The sequence below is a fragment of the Neoarius graeffei genome, chromosome 2, assembly GCF_027579695.1.
Source record: "Neoarius graeffei isolate fNeoGra1 chromosome 2, fNeoGra1.pri, whole genome shotgun sequence".
Lineage (NCBI taxonomy): Eukaryota > Metazoa > Chordata > Actinopteri > Siluriformes > Ariidae > Neoarius > Neoarius graeffei.
This window is the reverse complement of record NC_083570.1, coordinates 13,559,762-13,576,763: the sequence shown is the minus strand read 5'-3', so window position 1 is coordinate 13,576,763 and position 17,002 is coordinate 13,559,762. Positions and strand designations below refer to the sequence as shown.

Below are 17,002 nucleotides of genomic sequence, written 5' to 3'. Positions count from 1 at the left end.
AGCAAACTGCAGATGAGCAGCAATGTTCTTTTTGGAGAGCAGTGGCTTTCTCCTTGCAACCCTGCCATGCACACCATTGTTGTTCAGTGTTCTCCTGATGGTGGACTCATGAACATTAACATTAGCCAATGTGAGAGAGGCCTTCAGTTGCTTAGAAGTTACTCTGGGGTCCTTTGTGATCTCGCCAACTATTACACGCCTTGCTCTTGGAGTGATCTTTGTTGGTCGACTACTCCTGGGGAGGGTAACAATGGTCTTGAATTTCCTTCATTTGTACACAATCTGTCTGACTGTGGATTGGTGGAGTCCAAACTCTTTAGAGATGGTTTTGGAACCTTTTCCAGCTTGATGAGCATCAACAACGCTTTTTCTGAGGTCCTCAGAAATTTCCTTTGTTGATGCTATGATACACTTCCATGAATATGTGTCGTGAAGATCAGACTTTGATAGATCCCTGTTCTTTAAATAAAACAGGGTGCCCACTCACACCTGATTTGTCATCCCATTGATTGAAATCACCGGACTCTAATGGGGCTTTTCCACTACCAACGCGGCTGAGTTGGGCTGAGCCGTGCGGTGCTGAGTTGGGCTGAGTCGAGCTGAGTGGGGCTGTTGGCGTTGCATTTCAACTATAACCGCGCTGAACCGTGCTGGCTGGAAGTGGGTGGACACATTGGGTGGAGTTAGCGAAAGTGGGTGGACGTCACGTGATGTCGTTAGGCGGCGCAAACAGTGACATCAGTGACCTTTTAAGCGGTAGTCTCACGACCCGGATAGTAAACAATAAACATGGAGGACATGGAGTCGTTAGTGTTGCTGGTCTTGGTGCTGTGGCTTGTTGTCACCGACAACGCCAACAGATACTGGCAAGAGCGTATAGATGAGGCGAGGCGCATAATTTGTCGTAATTCTTCTTCTTCCGGGTTTACGGTGTTTACAGATGGTGGTTAAAGATCCCAGCGTGCTCGCGGGGCATGTGGGCATGTGAGGACACCAGTGGCGGCTGGTGGGCTTTGAAATAGGGGAAGCTCAGTTTTAGGTCTACGTAATACAATTTTTCAATTATTTGTTATTTGTCATGAGTCAATTTGTTATGTGGGTCTGTCTCAGAAACCGCTCTCTCATTTGGGACATTATGGTCAAAAAATAAATTTTCTAATTTTACTTTTTTTTTTTTTGCATTTACCCAACACTCAATGTTTCTTTTATCATGTTTAATAAGAATAAAGATAGTGTCTTGCTTTATCTGGCCTCTGCTGTGGAATTTTTTTTTTTTTTTAATTACAATTCAAATGTTTTTGTAAAATTTTTTGAAAATATTGAATAAATTTCCTCTTTTTGATTGCTTGGGTTAAAAATGCCAAGTTATGATGACTGAATTGATTATTCACTTAAATATGAATAATACGATACCATTTTGGGTCTTGATATGGCAAAATGGGACACAATGGAAAAATCAAGAACACACCGGAAAGATGAGAATAATGGAGGTGGTAAAAGAACAGCGACTGTACCGGCTGAAGGTCGTGCAGGTCTCTGCTGTGGCGCGCGAGCAACGGGACATCACTACCGCACCGGATGGAGCGCGAGGCAGAGGCGGGGCAAAATGACTGGCCATACTTTGCCATTACAGCAGATAGATACCAGCTGTTAGCAGCTAGCACTGCAGATCCCAATAAGGCTCAAGCTAGCCTACAACCACGTTGATTGAACTACAAATGAAATAAACGAGTGAATTCACGAATGATCAAACTGATAGAATGGATGAAAGTTAACAGAGCACAACGAGTAATATTTACATTTATTTACAGAGTAATGTACAGAGACATCAATGAGAAGAAACGTTTATATGAAAAGAAATTCGGACAGCACTTTGGCACACGACTACACTTTCTCGACATCCGCTAGGGACTGACTGATCATGCTTCCGTGTTCCTCACCGAAGTACAGCGACCACCCTCCTCATGTCTTTCAAACACCACCTCCAATAATCCTTTATCAGCCCGGCTTCTTGGCCCGCCCATGTCCCGTTTACCCCCAGAGATACCCGGCTTCCCTGGAAGTGACAATTTTGTCGATTTTAACCAATAACAACTAGCCGTCTCGTAGACTGCAATGGATACCCGGCTGCCAGTCCATAGACAGTGTTGCCAGATGCTGACGTTTTCCAGCCCAAAATATGTTCAAATCTGCCAAAATGCACTTAAAACCGCCCAATCTGGCAACACTGTCCATAGAGCCCATTGAAATAAGAAAGGTTACAGCCTGGCAGTAAAGGTGATTCTCGTAGCGAACTGCAAGTTCGTCAGACATCACTCAAATAAGTTACAGGATGACAGAGGGATAGTTATGAACGTAAATACAATCTTGGGCATATATTATGTTATGCAAGTTATTGTTTTAATGAGAATTCAACGTCATAGACGCCGCAGTTTGGGGAGAGAATTTTAGGGGAAGTTCGGCTTCCCTTGTTGTCTCTGAGAAATCGCCCCTGCAGGACACTCCTCCTCACCAATCAGTGCACAGGGGAGTGTCTCCTCATGCCCCTAGCCCCACTCAGCTCGGTTTGGCTCAGTTCAGCCTCACTGCAAAACCGTGCGAGTTTTGGGTGCTGAGTAAGGCTGAAGTGAGCTCAGTCGTGCTGCTCTGAGGTAGTCGAAACACAAGCCGTGTTGGGCTGAAGTGAGCTGAAAAAGGGTAGTGGAAAAGGCCCATAATTTCACCTTCAAATTAACTGCTAATCCTAGAGGTTCACATACTTTTGCCACTCACAGATATGTAATATTGGATCATTTTCCTCAATAAATAAATGACCAAGTATAATATTTTTGTCTCATTTGTTTAACTGGGTTCTCTTTATCTACTTTTAGGACTTGTGTGAAAATCTGAGGATGTTTTAGGTCATATTCATGTAGAGAATTCTAAAGGGTTCACAAACTTTCAAGCACCACAGTATGTCTGGGAAAGCAAGTCTTTTTCATAGTAAAACTAGCTATGCTAAAATTATTCGTATTAAATCGGAGTGGATTATGATTGATGATGAGGTTATAGACGACCAAATGTTTTGGTGATTTTGACACAAATGTGTGTAGGGATGATGCAGATGGTCTTGGAGCCATTTTTTAAAGGCGAGGTGTACGACATTACCCTGGTTCCGATCAGCATCAGCTATGATCGCGTCCTGGAAGAATCTCTGCTTGCTCACGAGTTGCTTGGTGTTCCCAAACCCCGAGAAACCACCAGGGTACCTTCTGTCACACTTACCTCCTGATCCCGTTATCACACTAAGCTTACGGTTTTCACTGATTAAGTGAGAAGTAACAAACTTCAGGGTGTGTGGTTATACAAAAATAATCCACGTCAGACTGGTGATGTGGCCTGATGTGACTCCTGACGTATACATACAGTACCAAGGTGTTTCATTCCTTTTATACCACAGCAATATGCTGACCAGTTACAGCTTATTCGTGAACAGAACTTCACGCTTTTTATCTGTTTATAGTTACATTCAGTGTTACCAAATGTACTCAAGACAAGTTAGTAATGAGGTGGACTGGATTTGGGATGCGGAGACGGTATTTTTGTGTGTGTGTGTGTGTATACATACAGGGTTTGCTTAAGGCTCGCCAGGTTCTGGAGGAAAACTACGGCTGCATGCATGTGTACTTCGGGAACCCGGTGTCTGTGAGAGAGCTGGCTAAGGGGAGAATCCACCGCAATCGGTACAACCTGATACCCAGGTAAAACACAAAAAAGTGTTTTTAAAAAAAAAAAAGACAATGCGGTTATACAATGGCAGCGAATCTGTGATCATGGTGCCATTTGTGTCCTGCTCATATTACATTTATGGCTGTAACTGAGGCTTTTTTTTTTTTTAAACCTCATCTATAGTTGTTGAGGTCGATGCAGAAACAACGACATCCTGATAATGTGTATTCTTCTGAGTGGAAAGTGTTGAGTGTCCATAACTGACCTCAGAACAGTTGAGCTAGACACTTAAACTAATCTTTCTTTCATTCGTTCTTTCTCAGGGATCTGCCGATGAAGCCCAGTGCGGAGCTGCAGGAGTTTGTGGGTGATGTTGCTCACTTGTTGGTACAGTTGCAGGAGCAAGGTTTGGTTCTCAGCCCGTGGAGTCTCATGGCTCTGATCCTCCTCCAGAACCCTGATGGTGTGGACTGGAACACATTTATGCAAAAAACCCTGCGCCTGAGGACACTTGCTGCTCAACTTGGAGCCAGGATCGATTGGCCTGGTACAGTTTCACAGACAAAAAAAAACACATTGTGTTTAAGGAAATGTATGGTGGACACACACACACACACACAGATTGGCCTCGTTTGGGAATAAGGAACACGGTTCGTGGAATTTCTGGAATATCATTTGAATTTTATAGCCTGTTCCAGACATGGAAAGTCAATGTATTTTTGGAACATATTTCAGTTTTAGTTGCCATTTATCACAGTGTAATATTTCCCATGCACTATTTCATTATCAGGTTATTTCACAATGTTTAAGCAGTGCAAAGTTCTGCTCACTATAAAACGGCCTGATTTTCTTGTTCATTATCAGTCATGGCAGTTCAGATGTTTAGTCATGGAGTATGAACCCTGAAGGAGTTGCATTTCAGTAGTTAGAAGTACAATCTGTGAGGAGGATCTTACTACTGATTACATTACCGTACTGTTGCTAACTTTCGGTTATCATATGTTACAAGGTTACTATAGGTTACTATTCTTTATAAATTTAATTATACTGTTTGGTTGATAACTACAGGTTACTGTGTTATTATTGGAAACTTCTGTATACATTGATATTGGTTACTATACAATAATGTACATTAGGTGACTGTACTTTCTTAAGATACTATTGGTTACTATAGATACTGTACTGTTCTTTATAATAGGATACTATTCTTGGCTGTGGGTTACTATTGGTTCCTGTAGGACACTATAGTTTACGATTCTTTACTATGTTACTAATGCTTGCTGTAGGTTGCTATAGGGTATTGTTGGTTGCTGTTGGTTATTATTGGTTACTGTAGGTTACTCTCGGTTATTATAGGATACTGTTGGTTACTGTAGGTTATTATAGTACACTATTGGTTGCTGTAGGTTATTATAGGATACTGTTGGTTACTGTAGGTTATTATAGGATACTGTTGGTTGCTGTAGGATATTATAGTACACTATTGGTTGCTGTAGGTTATTATAGGATACTGTTGATTGCTGTAGGTTATTATAGGATACTGTTGGTTACTGTGGGTTATTATAGAATACTGTTGGTTACTGTAGGTTATTATAGGATACTGTTGGTTGCTGTAGGATATTATAGTACACTATTGGTTGCTGTAGGTTATTATAGGATACTGTTGGTTACTGTAGGTTATTAGAGTACACTATTGGTTGCTGTAGGTTATTATAGGATACTGTTGGTTACTGTAGGTTATTAGAGTACACTATTGGTTACTGTAGGTTATTATAGGATACTGTTGGTTACTGTAGGATAGGATACTGTTGGTTACTGTAGGTTATTATAGGATACTGTTGGTTACTGTAGGTTATTAGAGTACACTATTGGTTACTGTAGGTTATTATAGGATACTGTTGGTTACTGTAGGTTATTATAGGATACTGTTGGTTACTGTAGGTTATTAGAGTACACTATTGGTTGCTGTAGGTTATTATAGGATACTGTTGGTTACTGTAGGTTATTATAGGATACTGTTGGTTGCTGTAGGATATTATAGTACACTATTTGTTGCTGTAGGTTATTATACGATACTGTTGGTTGCTGTAGTTTATTTTAGGATACTGTTGGTTGCTGTAGGATATTATAGTACACTATTGGTTGCTGTAGGTTATTATAGGATACTGTTGGTTGCTGTAGGTTATTATAGGATACTGTTGGTTACTGTAGGTTATTATAGGATACTGTTGGTTGCTGTAGGTTATTATAGGATACTGTTGGTTACTGTAGGTTATTAGAGTACACTATTGGTTGCTGTAGGATATTATAGTACACTATTGGTTGCTGTAGGTTATTATAGTACACTGTTGGTTACTGTAGGTTATTATAGGATACTGTTGGTTGCTGTAGGTTATTATAGTACACTATTGGTTGCTGTAGGTTATTATAGGATACTGTTGGTTACTGTAGGTTATTATACAACCCCGATTCCAAAAAAGTTGGGACAAAGTACAAATTATAAATAAAAACAGAATGCAATGATGTGGAAGTTTCAAGATTCCATATTTTATTCAGAATAGAACATAGATGACATATCAAATGTTTAAACTGAGAAAATGTATCATTTAAAGAGAAAAATTAGGTGATTTTAAATTTCATGACAACAACACATCTCAAAAAAGTTGGGACAAGGCCATGTTTACCACTGTGAGACATCCCCTTTTCTCTTTACAACAGTCTGTAAACATCTGGGGACTGAGGAGACAAGTTGCTCAAGTTTAGGGATAGGAATGTTAACCCATTCTTGTCTAATGTAGGATTCTAGTTGCTCAACTGTCTTAGGTCTTTTTTGTCGTATCTTCCGTTTTATGATGCGCCAAATGTTTTCTATGGGTGAAAGATCTGGACTGCAGGCTGGCCAGTTCAGTACCCGGACCCTTCTTCTACACAGCCATGATGCTGTAATTGATGCAGTATGTGGTTTGGCATTGTCATGTTGGAAAATGCAAGGTCTTCCCTGAAAGAGACGTCGTCTGGATGGGAGCATATGTTGCTCTAGAACCTGGATATACCTTTCAGCATTGATGGTGTCTTTCCAGATGTGTAAGCTGCCCATGCCACACGCACTAATGCAACCCCATACCATCAGAGATGCAGGCTTCTGAACTGAGTGCCGATAATAACTTGGGTCGTCCTTCTCCTCTTTAGTCCGAATGACACGGCGTCCCTGATTTCCATAAAGAACTTCAAATTTTGATTCGTCTGACCACAGAACAGTTTTCCACTTTGCCACAGTCCATTTTAAATGAGCCTTGGCCCAGGGAAGACATCTGCACTTCTGGATCATGTTTAGATACGGCTTCTTCTTTGAACTATAGAGTTTTAGCTGGCAACAGCGGATGGCACGGTGAATTGTGTTCACAGATAATGCTCTCTGGAAATATTCCTGAGCCCATTTTGTGATTTCCAATACAGAAGCATGCCTGTATGTGATGCAGTGCCGTCTAAGGCCCCGAAGATCATGGGCACCCAGTATGGTTTTCCGGCCTTGACCCTGACGCACAGAGATTCTTCCAGATTCTCTGAATCTTTTGATGATATTGTGCACTGTAGATGATGATATGTTCAAACTCTTTGCAATTTTACACTGTTGAACTCCTTTCTGATATTGCTCCACTATTTGTCGGCGCAGAATTAGGGGGATTGGTGATCCTCTTCCCATCTTTACTTCTGAGAGCTGCTGCCACTCCAAGATGCTCTTTTTATACCCAGTCATGTTAATGACCTATTGCCAATTGACCTAATGAGTTGCAATTTGGTCCTCCAGCTGTTCCTTTTTTGTACCTTTAACTTTTCCAGTCTCTTATTGCCCCTGTCCCAACTTTTTTGAGATGTGTTGCTGTCATGAAATTTCAAATGAGCCAATATTTGGCATGAAATTTCAAAATGTCTCACTTTCGACATTTGATATGTTGTCTATGTTCTATTGTGAATACAATATCAGTTTTTGAGATTTGTAAATTATTGCATTCCGTTTTTATTTACAATTTGTACTTTGTCCCAACTTTTTTGGAATCGGGGTTGTAGTACACTATTGGTTGCTGTAGGTTATTATAGGATACTGTTGGTTACTGTAGGTTATTATAGGATACTATTGGTTGCTGTAGGTTATTATAGGATAGTTGGTTACTGTAGGTTATTATAGGCTACTATTGGTCGCTATAGGTTATTATAGGATACTCTTGGTCGCTGTAGGTTATTATAGAATACTATTGGTTACTCTTGGTTATTGGTTGCTGTAGGTTATGATAGTATACTATTGGTTGCTATTGGTTACTGTAGGTTATTTAGGATACTGTTGGTTACTGTAGGTTATTATAGGATACTATTGGTCGCTGTAGGTTATTATAGGATACTGTTGGTTGCTGTAGGTGGTTATAGGATACTATTGGTTGCTGTTGGTTATTATTGGTTACTGTAGGTGACTGTTGGTTACTGTAGGTTCCTCTAGGTTGTGATTGGTTACTGTAGGTTATTTTAGGATACTACTGGTTATTATAGAATACTATTGGTTACTGTTGTTTACTGTAGGTGACTACTGGTTGCTGTACTTTCTTGTACGCTACTGTAGGTTGTGATTGGTTACTGTAGGTTGTTATAGGATACTATTGGTTGCTGTTGTTTACTGTAGGTGACTACTGGTTGCTGTACTTTTCCTGTACGTTACTGTAGGTCGTGATTGGTTACTGTAGGTTATTATAGGATACTATTGGTTGCTGTAGGTTACTATTGGTAAGATCTTCAAACCATTTTCAATGAATTATGAATTTTGTACAATTGTAGTTTTTTTTTTTTTTTAATACACAGTAAAAATGTGAACTGCAACAAAAAAGCTACATTCAGGCCTTCCAGTAGTACAGTTAAAAAATGTATTAATTAAATAAAAATAAGAAATTGGTATGTGGTCAGGATATGTGAGGCCATTATTTTCATTTCTTATATTTTGAAATAAATTGTCATGGTTGTGTGGTGGTGGTGTTCGTGGGTTTTTTTTTTTTTTTTTAGCACACCTTTACGATGCGGAGGTGATGTCATCCAACATGGCCCTGCATCACTCCGTAGTACATGTTGAGAACGGGCGTGTCCGACTTGTCGAGGAGGTGGGGCCAGGACCAGTCACTCAAGAGGAGGCCGTGTTCAGGCGAGCGTCTGCGGTGCTCATGTGCGCCTCCTACAGGAACCAAGCACTGCACGTACTGATCCGACCTGCGCTGGTGGCTGTTGCTATGACGATGGCTCTAAGCTACAGCAAAGGTAAATTATATTATTATATTAAAGTGTATTTTGAGAGATTAATAGTAAAACAATTTTTGAATGTGACCCAAATGTGACCTTTTTATTTTTGTCACCTTACCTCGAAAAAGTTTTCTTTTTTCCTTTTTTCTTTCTTCCATTTCTGAACGATCTTCGGAAACATTTGCACATCTTTTTATTACGTTGTATCCTCTCTGAAAGCTTTGTATTTTAGCTGATTTCTATTCAATTTATAAATTGTAAGCTATATTTTTTAAATAAAAAATGCCTTGACCCAGAAATCCCCGAATGAATTTGCAAACGTTTTCATTCAAGTGTTATAAACTCTAAATAGAAGGAACAGCAAAGCAGGGTCTGTTTGTAGACCCCAGTAGCATTTTATAACGAATGTCATTTCCTTTCCAGAGGACGTCTTTAGCCGCTTCTGTTTCCTACAAGATCTTTTGGGAAACGAGTTCGTCTTCATGCCTGGCTGTGCAGCACAGGTGAGACTGAAACTAATCACATCCTGTTGGCAGAATCAGCTGTAATGGTGTGAGTGACTTTAACCCAGTATGATTTTTGAAACCTGATGATTAATTACAGTTTCAAGGTGGTTAAAATGGGAACCAGGTACTAAAAAGGTCCCTCGAGTTCCTGAAGTCAAGTCAAGTTTATTTGTATAGTGCTTTTAACAATAAACATTGTCACAAAGCAGCTTTACAGAATTTGAACGACTTAAAATATGAGCTAGTTTTATCCCTAATCTATCCCCAATGAGCAAGCCTGTGGCGACGGTGGCAAGGAAAAACTCCCTCAGACGACATGAGGAAGAAACCTCGAGAGGAACCAGACTCAAAAGGGAACCCATCCTCATTTGAGCAACAACAGACAACATGACTATAACATTAACAGTCCTAACATAAAGTCAGCTTCGTTGATGCTATAAACCCCCCCACCGACGGAAACCCGAGCGCAAAACCGTTCACGACAACCGCAGCCCTAAAGTCAGCAAGTCAACTGCAGTCCCCAGCCACAAAAGCACCACTGCAAGAGTCCAGAGCGTCCTCCAGGCGTGACCCCCAACTGTCCACATGGGGCCACCCTCCACAAGAGCGATGCGATGAGACTCCAACCAGACACAGGGCACCAAGATGGATCAGGCAGGTCCGAGGAGCAGAAGAGGTCAGCATCTCGATCCCAGGACCGACATGTAACTCGGAGGGACAGATTTGGGGGGGGAGAAGAAAAAAAAAAAATCACAGGTTGTTAGGTATGCCCAATGTCACCTGAATAAGTAGGAACAGTATACATATTGCACTGAGTGCAAGCAGGGACTCCGGGAACTAACTATGACAGCATAACTAAAAGGGGAGAGCCAGAAGGTAACACAGGCATGAGGGCGCCCCGGGACATAAAGCAGCAGCCACTACACCATCAACAAACTTGAGTGAGCAAGCGAGTGGGGACTGACAGCATCCATACATCCCAGTTTACCAAAACACTCTATGTCTGAGGACCCTCTAGATCTACACCTTTACCTCATAAACACCATTAACAAAAGGCTTGACTAAACAGATATGTTTTCAGCCTAGACTTAAACACTGAGACTGTGTCTGAGTCCTGAACATTACTTGGAAGGCTGTTCCATAACTGTGGGGCTTTGTAAGCAAAGGCTCCGCCCCTGATGTAGTCTTCACTATACGAGGTACCAGCAGATAGCCTGTACCTTTTGATCTAAGTAGGCGTGGCGGGTCATAGAGCGTGGCGGATCATAGAAAAGCCTCGTGTTGGTGCTTCTTTAGTCATGGGAAGGGGGTGGGGTTTTGTTTTTTGTTAAATAAATGTATCATCTGCCATTCTCTGTGTCAGGATTTTGAAGAGGGCTGCTCTGGCCTGCTGCGATGTGGAGCTCTGAGCATCTGTGACCACAGACTCCAAGTGATGGGAGAAGAGCAGGACACCATCGTCTTCCTTAGCACCGTTCTTGAACCGTTTATTGAAACATACCAGGTGATTAGAGACTGGTTTCCATTTTGTGGCAGTATCTCCAAATGGACCGTTGGTTTAACTGGGAAACGAATTACTAAAGTCATTTTGTGTGGATATTATCTGTTTTTGCGTTTAGGTGGTGTTTCGAGTTTTGTGTGAGGAAACATTTCAGACATTTCCTGAAAAGAGGTTCGTGCCTGACATCCGCGCTGCCATCATGAAACTCGTCCTCTCAGGTAATCATGTGGCACCAGGTTAAAGGGGAGGGAATTCATTCATTCATTCATTCATTCATTCATTAAGGGACACTTGACTCACAAATTCCTCATCTTGTTGAATACGAGGGAAATTACCTCGACTCAGATTTATTAAGTCACCTGGTTATGCCCACTTAGTTATACCAGTAGTTGCTCCACCCACTGTCTCATTGAAAATGTGAGCGAATGTGTTATTACTTGTACGGGATGATTATATGCAGTTCAGAAACGTGAAATATTTAAATAATATTGGCTGGCGTTGAGTGGTATATCAGATGTATTGCATTCAGCTACGTAGCATGATACTGAACGAGTCGAAGACGAGTAGCTGAATGGAAATATATCTGATAGACCACGAAAAAAAAGCTAGCCATTATTATTATACATACACATTCCTTTTAGGTGTTCAACGCATCTTTCTCTTTCAAAATTCTCTCAAAATCTGCTGTATTTAACGAAGCAAACCTGGCGGCCATGTTTGTTTACAAATTGTCCCAGTCGCTCACTCGCTAGTTTGGAAGTTGTATGTCTCCAGTCTCCGACATGTGACATCGTGTAGTCGTGACAAGCATGCAATATCGTAACCCATATTCAACGCTCATTCTCCACTGAGTAGAGTGACATAAGACAAGCGATATGCTAACAATATTGCATGCTATCAAAACAAATGAATGGAAAAAATGTCCTGTATGTATAATAATACATATTAAGCAACGTGTTTTGAATTATATGTGTGAGCATCCATGTTTAAAACTCCTCTAACACACTACTTCTTTCTGAATTTGTGAGGACGTTTTCATATTTGTGAGGACTAATTACCATATTTCTTGGACTATAAGACCAGCTGTCTGATTCTTAAAGGGGAACTGAAGTCATTTTTAAACTTGCTTTATTTCTTAATTAACGAGTTATTCAATGACGTGCTCGGTTTTAGTAACCTTATATCGTGACTCGTATTGGCAACTAATCGCAATTAAATATGATACTTATCGGCGTATTCGGTTTTTAGCCATGTTGAATTTAGTTCGTTTGGTCCACGGCAGGCATCGCTTATCCGCACGATCTTCACGAGACTTGTGCGAGACTTCGAAACGTTACACGTCAGCCAGGTGTCCGTGCCGCCATTTTGAAAACTGTTTTCCAAACGAAGTGTTGCACAAAAACGAGTTGAAATGACGATTACTGCCTGCTTTTTTCAAACTTTCCTGATCGCTATCAAAACAAACAAAACTTCCGGCTTGATTACATCAGCATTCGAAAGAGGGCTTGCGCGTCATTTGACAACCCCCGTGTCCGAAATCGCTCCCTACTCACTATATAGGGCACTGTATAGTGGGGACGCCATTTTGTAGCGCTGTCCGAAACCTGAGTGAGGAGTATTTACACCCTATATAGTGCACTCAAAGTATCCCACAATGCATCACAAAAAGTAGTGTACAACGATGGTGACTAACCAAAGCAATATATCCCATCATGCATTGCAGTCGCGCTGAAAGAAATCAAATTAAAAGTCTCAAATGTAATTTAATAAAAGGCGGCAGCAAGGAAGAAAGAAAGGATTCAGCCTTGATTTAAAAGAACTGAAAGCTGCAGGTACTTTGTATTGATTAATGTGGGAAATGCGCTCAGTATAATATGGATTTATCACAAAAACACACGCGTGTATTTATTATTTTGAAACCCCACCAGCCGACTGATCTGGCACGTTTTAATTGTGCAACAGTAATGATGTAAATACCAGTGCGACGGACTAGTGTCCGAAAGTGTTTTTTCGTTTTACCAATGAGCTCACTGTATAGTCCTCTATAGAGTAATTCCCTATATAGGGAGTAGTGAACGATTTTGGACACAGGGTATATTGGCAGATGTTGGTCACTTTGATTTCCGCTGTACATTTTACTTCTGTCCTACGATGTCTCACACAGGTCTCAACGAATCTCGTTTATGGCCATTGCTTTGACATGGACTGATGTATTACGGAGCATATTTCAAACACTCATAACTTGCTATAGCAGCGACAAAATGGCGATCAAAAATGCATTCCTATATTTAATAAAATGAGAGAATTTTCATCTCAGTTCTCCTTTAATCAATTCAATAAGCTTGTGTAATTGTATCTGCCTGGGTTTTTATGGTAGAGCACTCAAGCACTGCACTCAAATACTTCTGGCAGTCTGCTGTCCCATATGTGGTGAATTTAAATCCAGTTACATATCAGATATGTGACGAATCAAAGTTCCAGCACTGTACTGACTTTCACATTGCTTACTTACAGATATTTTGACTTGATCAATTGAACTCCTGCATATAAAATCCATTGCTTTTCATTATACCCTGCTTATTATGTCTCTCGGTCTCCATGTCCACGCCTCAGACTCTGTCTCCTTCTTCAGGTGAGGTGCGCTCGTACGAGTGTTTGTCCTCCGACACACAGAAGAACGCTGTCTCGGCTCTGGTCAGGATGGGAGCTGCGTCTAAATCCAGGGTGTAAGCGGAAATTTCGTCATAATCCACATTTAATAACGGTATTAGTCCTGATTAATTGGATACTAAGATGGTAAAACACTAATGCTGGAACTCTAAACTGTATTTGGTTTAAAATAAATATAGAGTGTTTGGAGTTTCTATAGACTCATGTCTTCTCCTGGGGGTCTGTGGAGTCCTTGTGGTCCGTGGGAAATGTTTTTCTAAATGTATGGCGTAATGAAACATCTGTGAGATGCTTTGGTCAAAATACCACAAGGATAAAGCACCACAGCTTTTTTTTTTTTTTTTCCACAGCCTGGTTGATTTGAGTACCTGTTCCTTTAGGCAGCTGGGCCATAGAAGGTTCACGCTGCACGCTGCATGCTGCACGCTACACGTTCACGTGAAGAACCGGACCCTGGGCCATTAAACTTCATGCTTGGATGTTCACGTGTTGCGTCTGTTCTACTTTGACCGAGTAACCAACAATATGGACTCTTCGGATGACGACGATTGCCTCATTCTGCTTTTACTGAGACAGAGGAAGAGAAAAAGGAACAGAATTTGGAGCCGAGAACACTTCCTTCTGAGAGAAACCCGTGGTGAATTTCACCGAACATTCTATAATCTGCTTGACAATCCCGATGAAGAACTATTTTTTAATTATACCATTCAATTATATTTTTTCTGAAGTTTTCCACTGAAAGCATAGAGTTATCTCCCTAGACCCGTTCTGATTGGCTGGCGCGGCGGTGACCGCATGCATTGACTGGAATTTCCATCTTCACGCCTAGAAAAAAGTGTGCATGTTCATTTCACGCTTCACGCGTGAAGTGTGCAGCGTGCAACGTGAACGCCGTTCTATGGCCCAGAGCAAGTCATGCTACGTTTGTCCACTTTTCTTTACACGCGTGTAGCGTGTAGTGTGCAGCATGCAGCGTGAACCTTCTATGGCCCAGCTGCCTTAAATGATAACAAGCCACTGCTTGTCCCACCCCTTTTTCTACTGACCAATCAGCTAGCACGTTCCTCATGAATAAGGCAGTTCTCGAGCTGTGAGTGGAGATCCTGAGTCCTCTTGTCTTATTTCAGAGTTTATGGGTTGATCAGCTCCAAATACCCAAATGTACATGCACGAGCACTGAAAAAGTGAATTTTTCACGATGTGTTCCTGAAAATATATACAGTGGGGCAAAAAAGTATTTAGTCAGTCACCAATTGTGCAAGTTCTCCCACTTAAAAAGATGAGAGAGGCCTGTAATTTTCATCATAGGTATACCTCAACTATGAGAGACAGAATGAGAAAAAAAATCCAGAAACTCACATTGTCTGATTTTTAAATAATTTATTTGCAAATTATGGTGGAAAATAAGGATTTGGTCAATAACAAAAGTTCATCTCAATACTTTGTTATATACCCTTTGTTGGCAATGACAGAGGTCAAATGTTTTCTGTAAGTCTTCACAAGGTTTTCACACACTGTTGCTGGTATTTTGGCCCATTCCTCCATGCAGATCTCCTCTAGAGCAGTGATGTTTTGGGGCTGTCGCTGGGCAACACGGACTTTCAACTCCCTCCAAAGATTTTCTATGGGGTTGAGATCTGGAGACTGGCTAGGCCACTCCAGGACCTTGAAATGCTTCTTATGAAGCCACTCCTTCGTTGCCTGGGTGGTGTGTTTGGGATCACTGTCATGCTGAATGACCCAGCCACGTTTCATCTTCAATGCCCTTGCTGATGGAAGGAGGTTTTCACTCAAAATCTCACGATACATGGCCCCATTCATTCTTTCCTTTACACGGATCAGTCGTCCTGGTCCCTTTGCAGAAAAACAGCCCCAAAGCATGATGTTTCCACCCCCATGTTTCACAGTAGGTATGGTGTTCTTTGGATGCAACTCAGCATTCTCTCTCCTCAAAACACGACAAGTTGAATTTTTTACCAAAAAGTTCTATTTTGGTTTCATCTGACCATATGAAATTCTCCCAATCCTCTTCTGGATCATCCAAATGCTCTCTAGCAAACTTCAGACGGGCCTGGACACGTCTGGCATTACAGGATTTGAGTCCCTGACGGCGTAGTGTGTTACTGATGGTAGCCTTTGTTACTTTGGTCCCAGCTCTCTGCAGGTCATTCACTAGGTCCCCCCGTGTGGTTCTGGGATTTTTGCTCACCGTTCTTGTGATCATTTTGACCCCACGGGGTGAGATCTTGCGTGGAGCCCCAGATCGAGGGAGATTATCAGTGGTCTTGTATGTCTTCCATTTTCTAATAATTGCTCCCACAGTTGATTTCTTCACACCAAGCTGCTTACCTATTGCAGATTCAGTCTTCCCAGCCTGGTGCAGGTCTACAATTTTGTTTCTGGTGTCCTTTGACAGCTCTTTGGTCTTGGCCATAGTTGAGTTTGGAGTGTGACTGTTTGAGGTTGTGGACAGGTGTCTTTTATACTGATAACGAGTTCAAACAGGTGCCATTAATACAGGTAATGAGTGGAGGACAGAGGAGCCTCTTAAAGAAGTTGTTACAGGTCTGTGAGGGCCAGAAATCTTGCTTGTTTGTAGGTGACCAAATACTTATTTTACCGAGGAATTTACCAATTAATTCATTAAAAATCCTACAATGTGATTTCCTGGATTCTTTCCCCCCATTCTGTCTCTCATAGTTGAAGTGTACCTATGATGAAAATTACAGGCCTCTCTCATCTTTTTAAGTGGGAGAACTTGCACAATTGGTGGCTGACTAAATACTTTTTTGCCCCACTGTATATACATTTTACGTCTACAAGAATCAGGCCGAATAAGCTAGCAGTTAGGAGTCGCTGGCTTACACGATGTTTGTCATTTTAAAGCACTTGATTTCTCTGTTCTCAGAGCTGAACAGGTTGAGTACAGGGTGAACCAAAGTGCAGTGAGGAGAATATGGGGCATGCTGGGTAAGAAAATATATTTTCATCTTTTTTAAATAGGGGTGTGTATTAGTTTTTCCTGAATCAATGTGATGTACCGTATACATATAGAGGATATTACACGGCGGTGCCAAGATATGAAGTTTATCTTCGAGTGGTGGACATATTCACGAGTGAACAACGCAAACATGAGAAGTTAAACTTCATATCTTCGCACCACCATGTAATGTTCCTCATATTATATTGATACATCCACCAAAAAAAAAAAGTATACGCAAATTCCAGTTCGAACCAGTTCGCCATTTTGACAATGCGCCTCTGGTCAGCGGGAAAACACTGGGAGTGACATCATCGACGTGAAATATCAGGAATTATTATACATACAGGACACTTTTTC

The 17,002-nt window shown here is 41.2% G+C and overlaps 1 protein-coding gene across 1 annotated transcript in view; it reads left to right on the top strand.

Moving 5' to 3' along the window:
- The window catches only part of gnpat2 (glyceronephosphate O-acyltransferase 2), a 31,900-nt gene that overhangs the window by 12,079 nt on the left and 2,819 nt on the right, over positions 1–17,002 (top strand). The window contains exons 7-15 of the mRNA XM_060913856.1: positions 3,093–3,244; positions 3,610–3,740; positions 4,032–4,255; positions 8,755–9,003; positions 9,409–9,488; positions 10,855–10,995; positions 11,111–11,210; positions 13,625–13,718; positions 16,571–16,632. Coding sequence (XP_060769839.1) covers positions 3,093–3,244; positions 3,610–3,740; positions 4,032–4,255; positions 8,755–9,003; positions 9,409–9,488; positions 10,855–10,995; positions 11,111–11,210; positions 13,625–13,718; positions 16,571–16,632 — 1,233 coding nt within the window. The remainder of the gene's footprint in view (positions 1–3,092; positions 3,245–3,609; positions 3,741–4,031; positions 4,256–8,754; positions 9,004–9,408; positions 9,489–10,854; positions 10,996–11,110; positions 11,211–13,624; positions 13,719–16,570; positions 16,633–17,002) is intronic.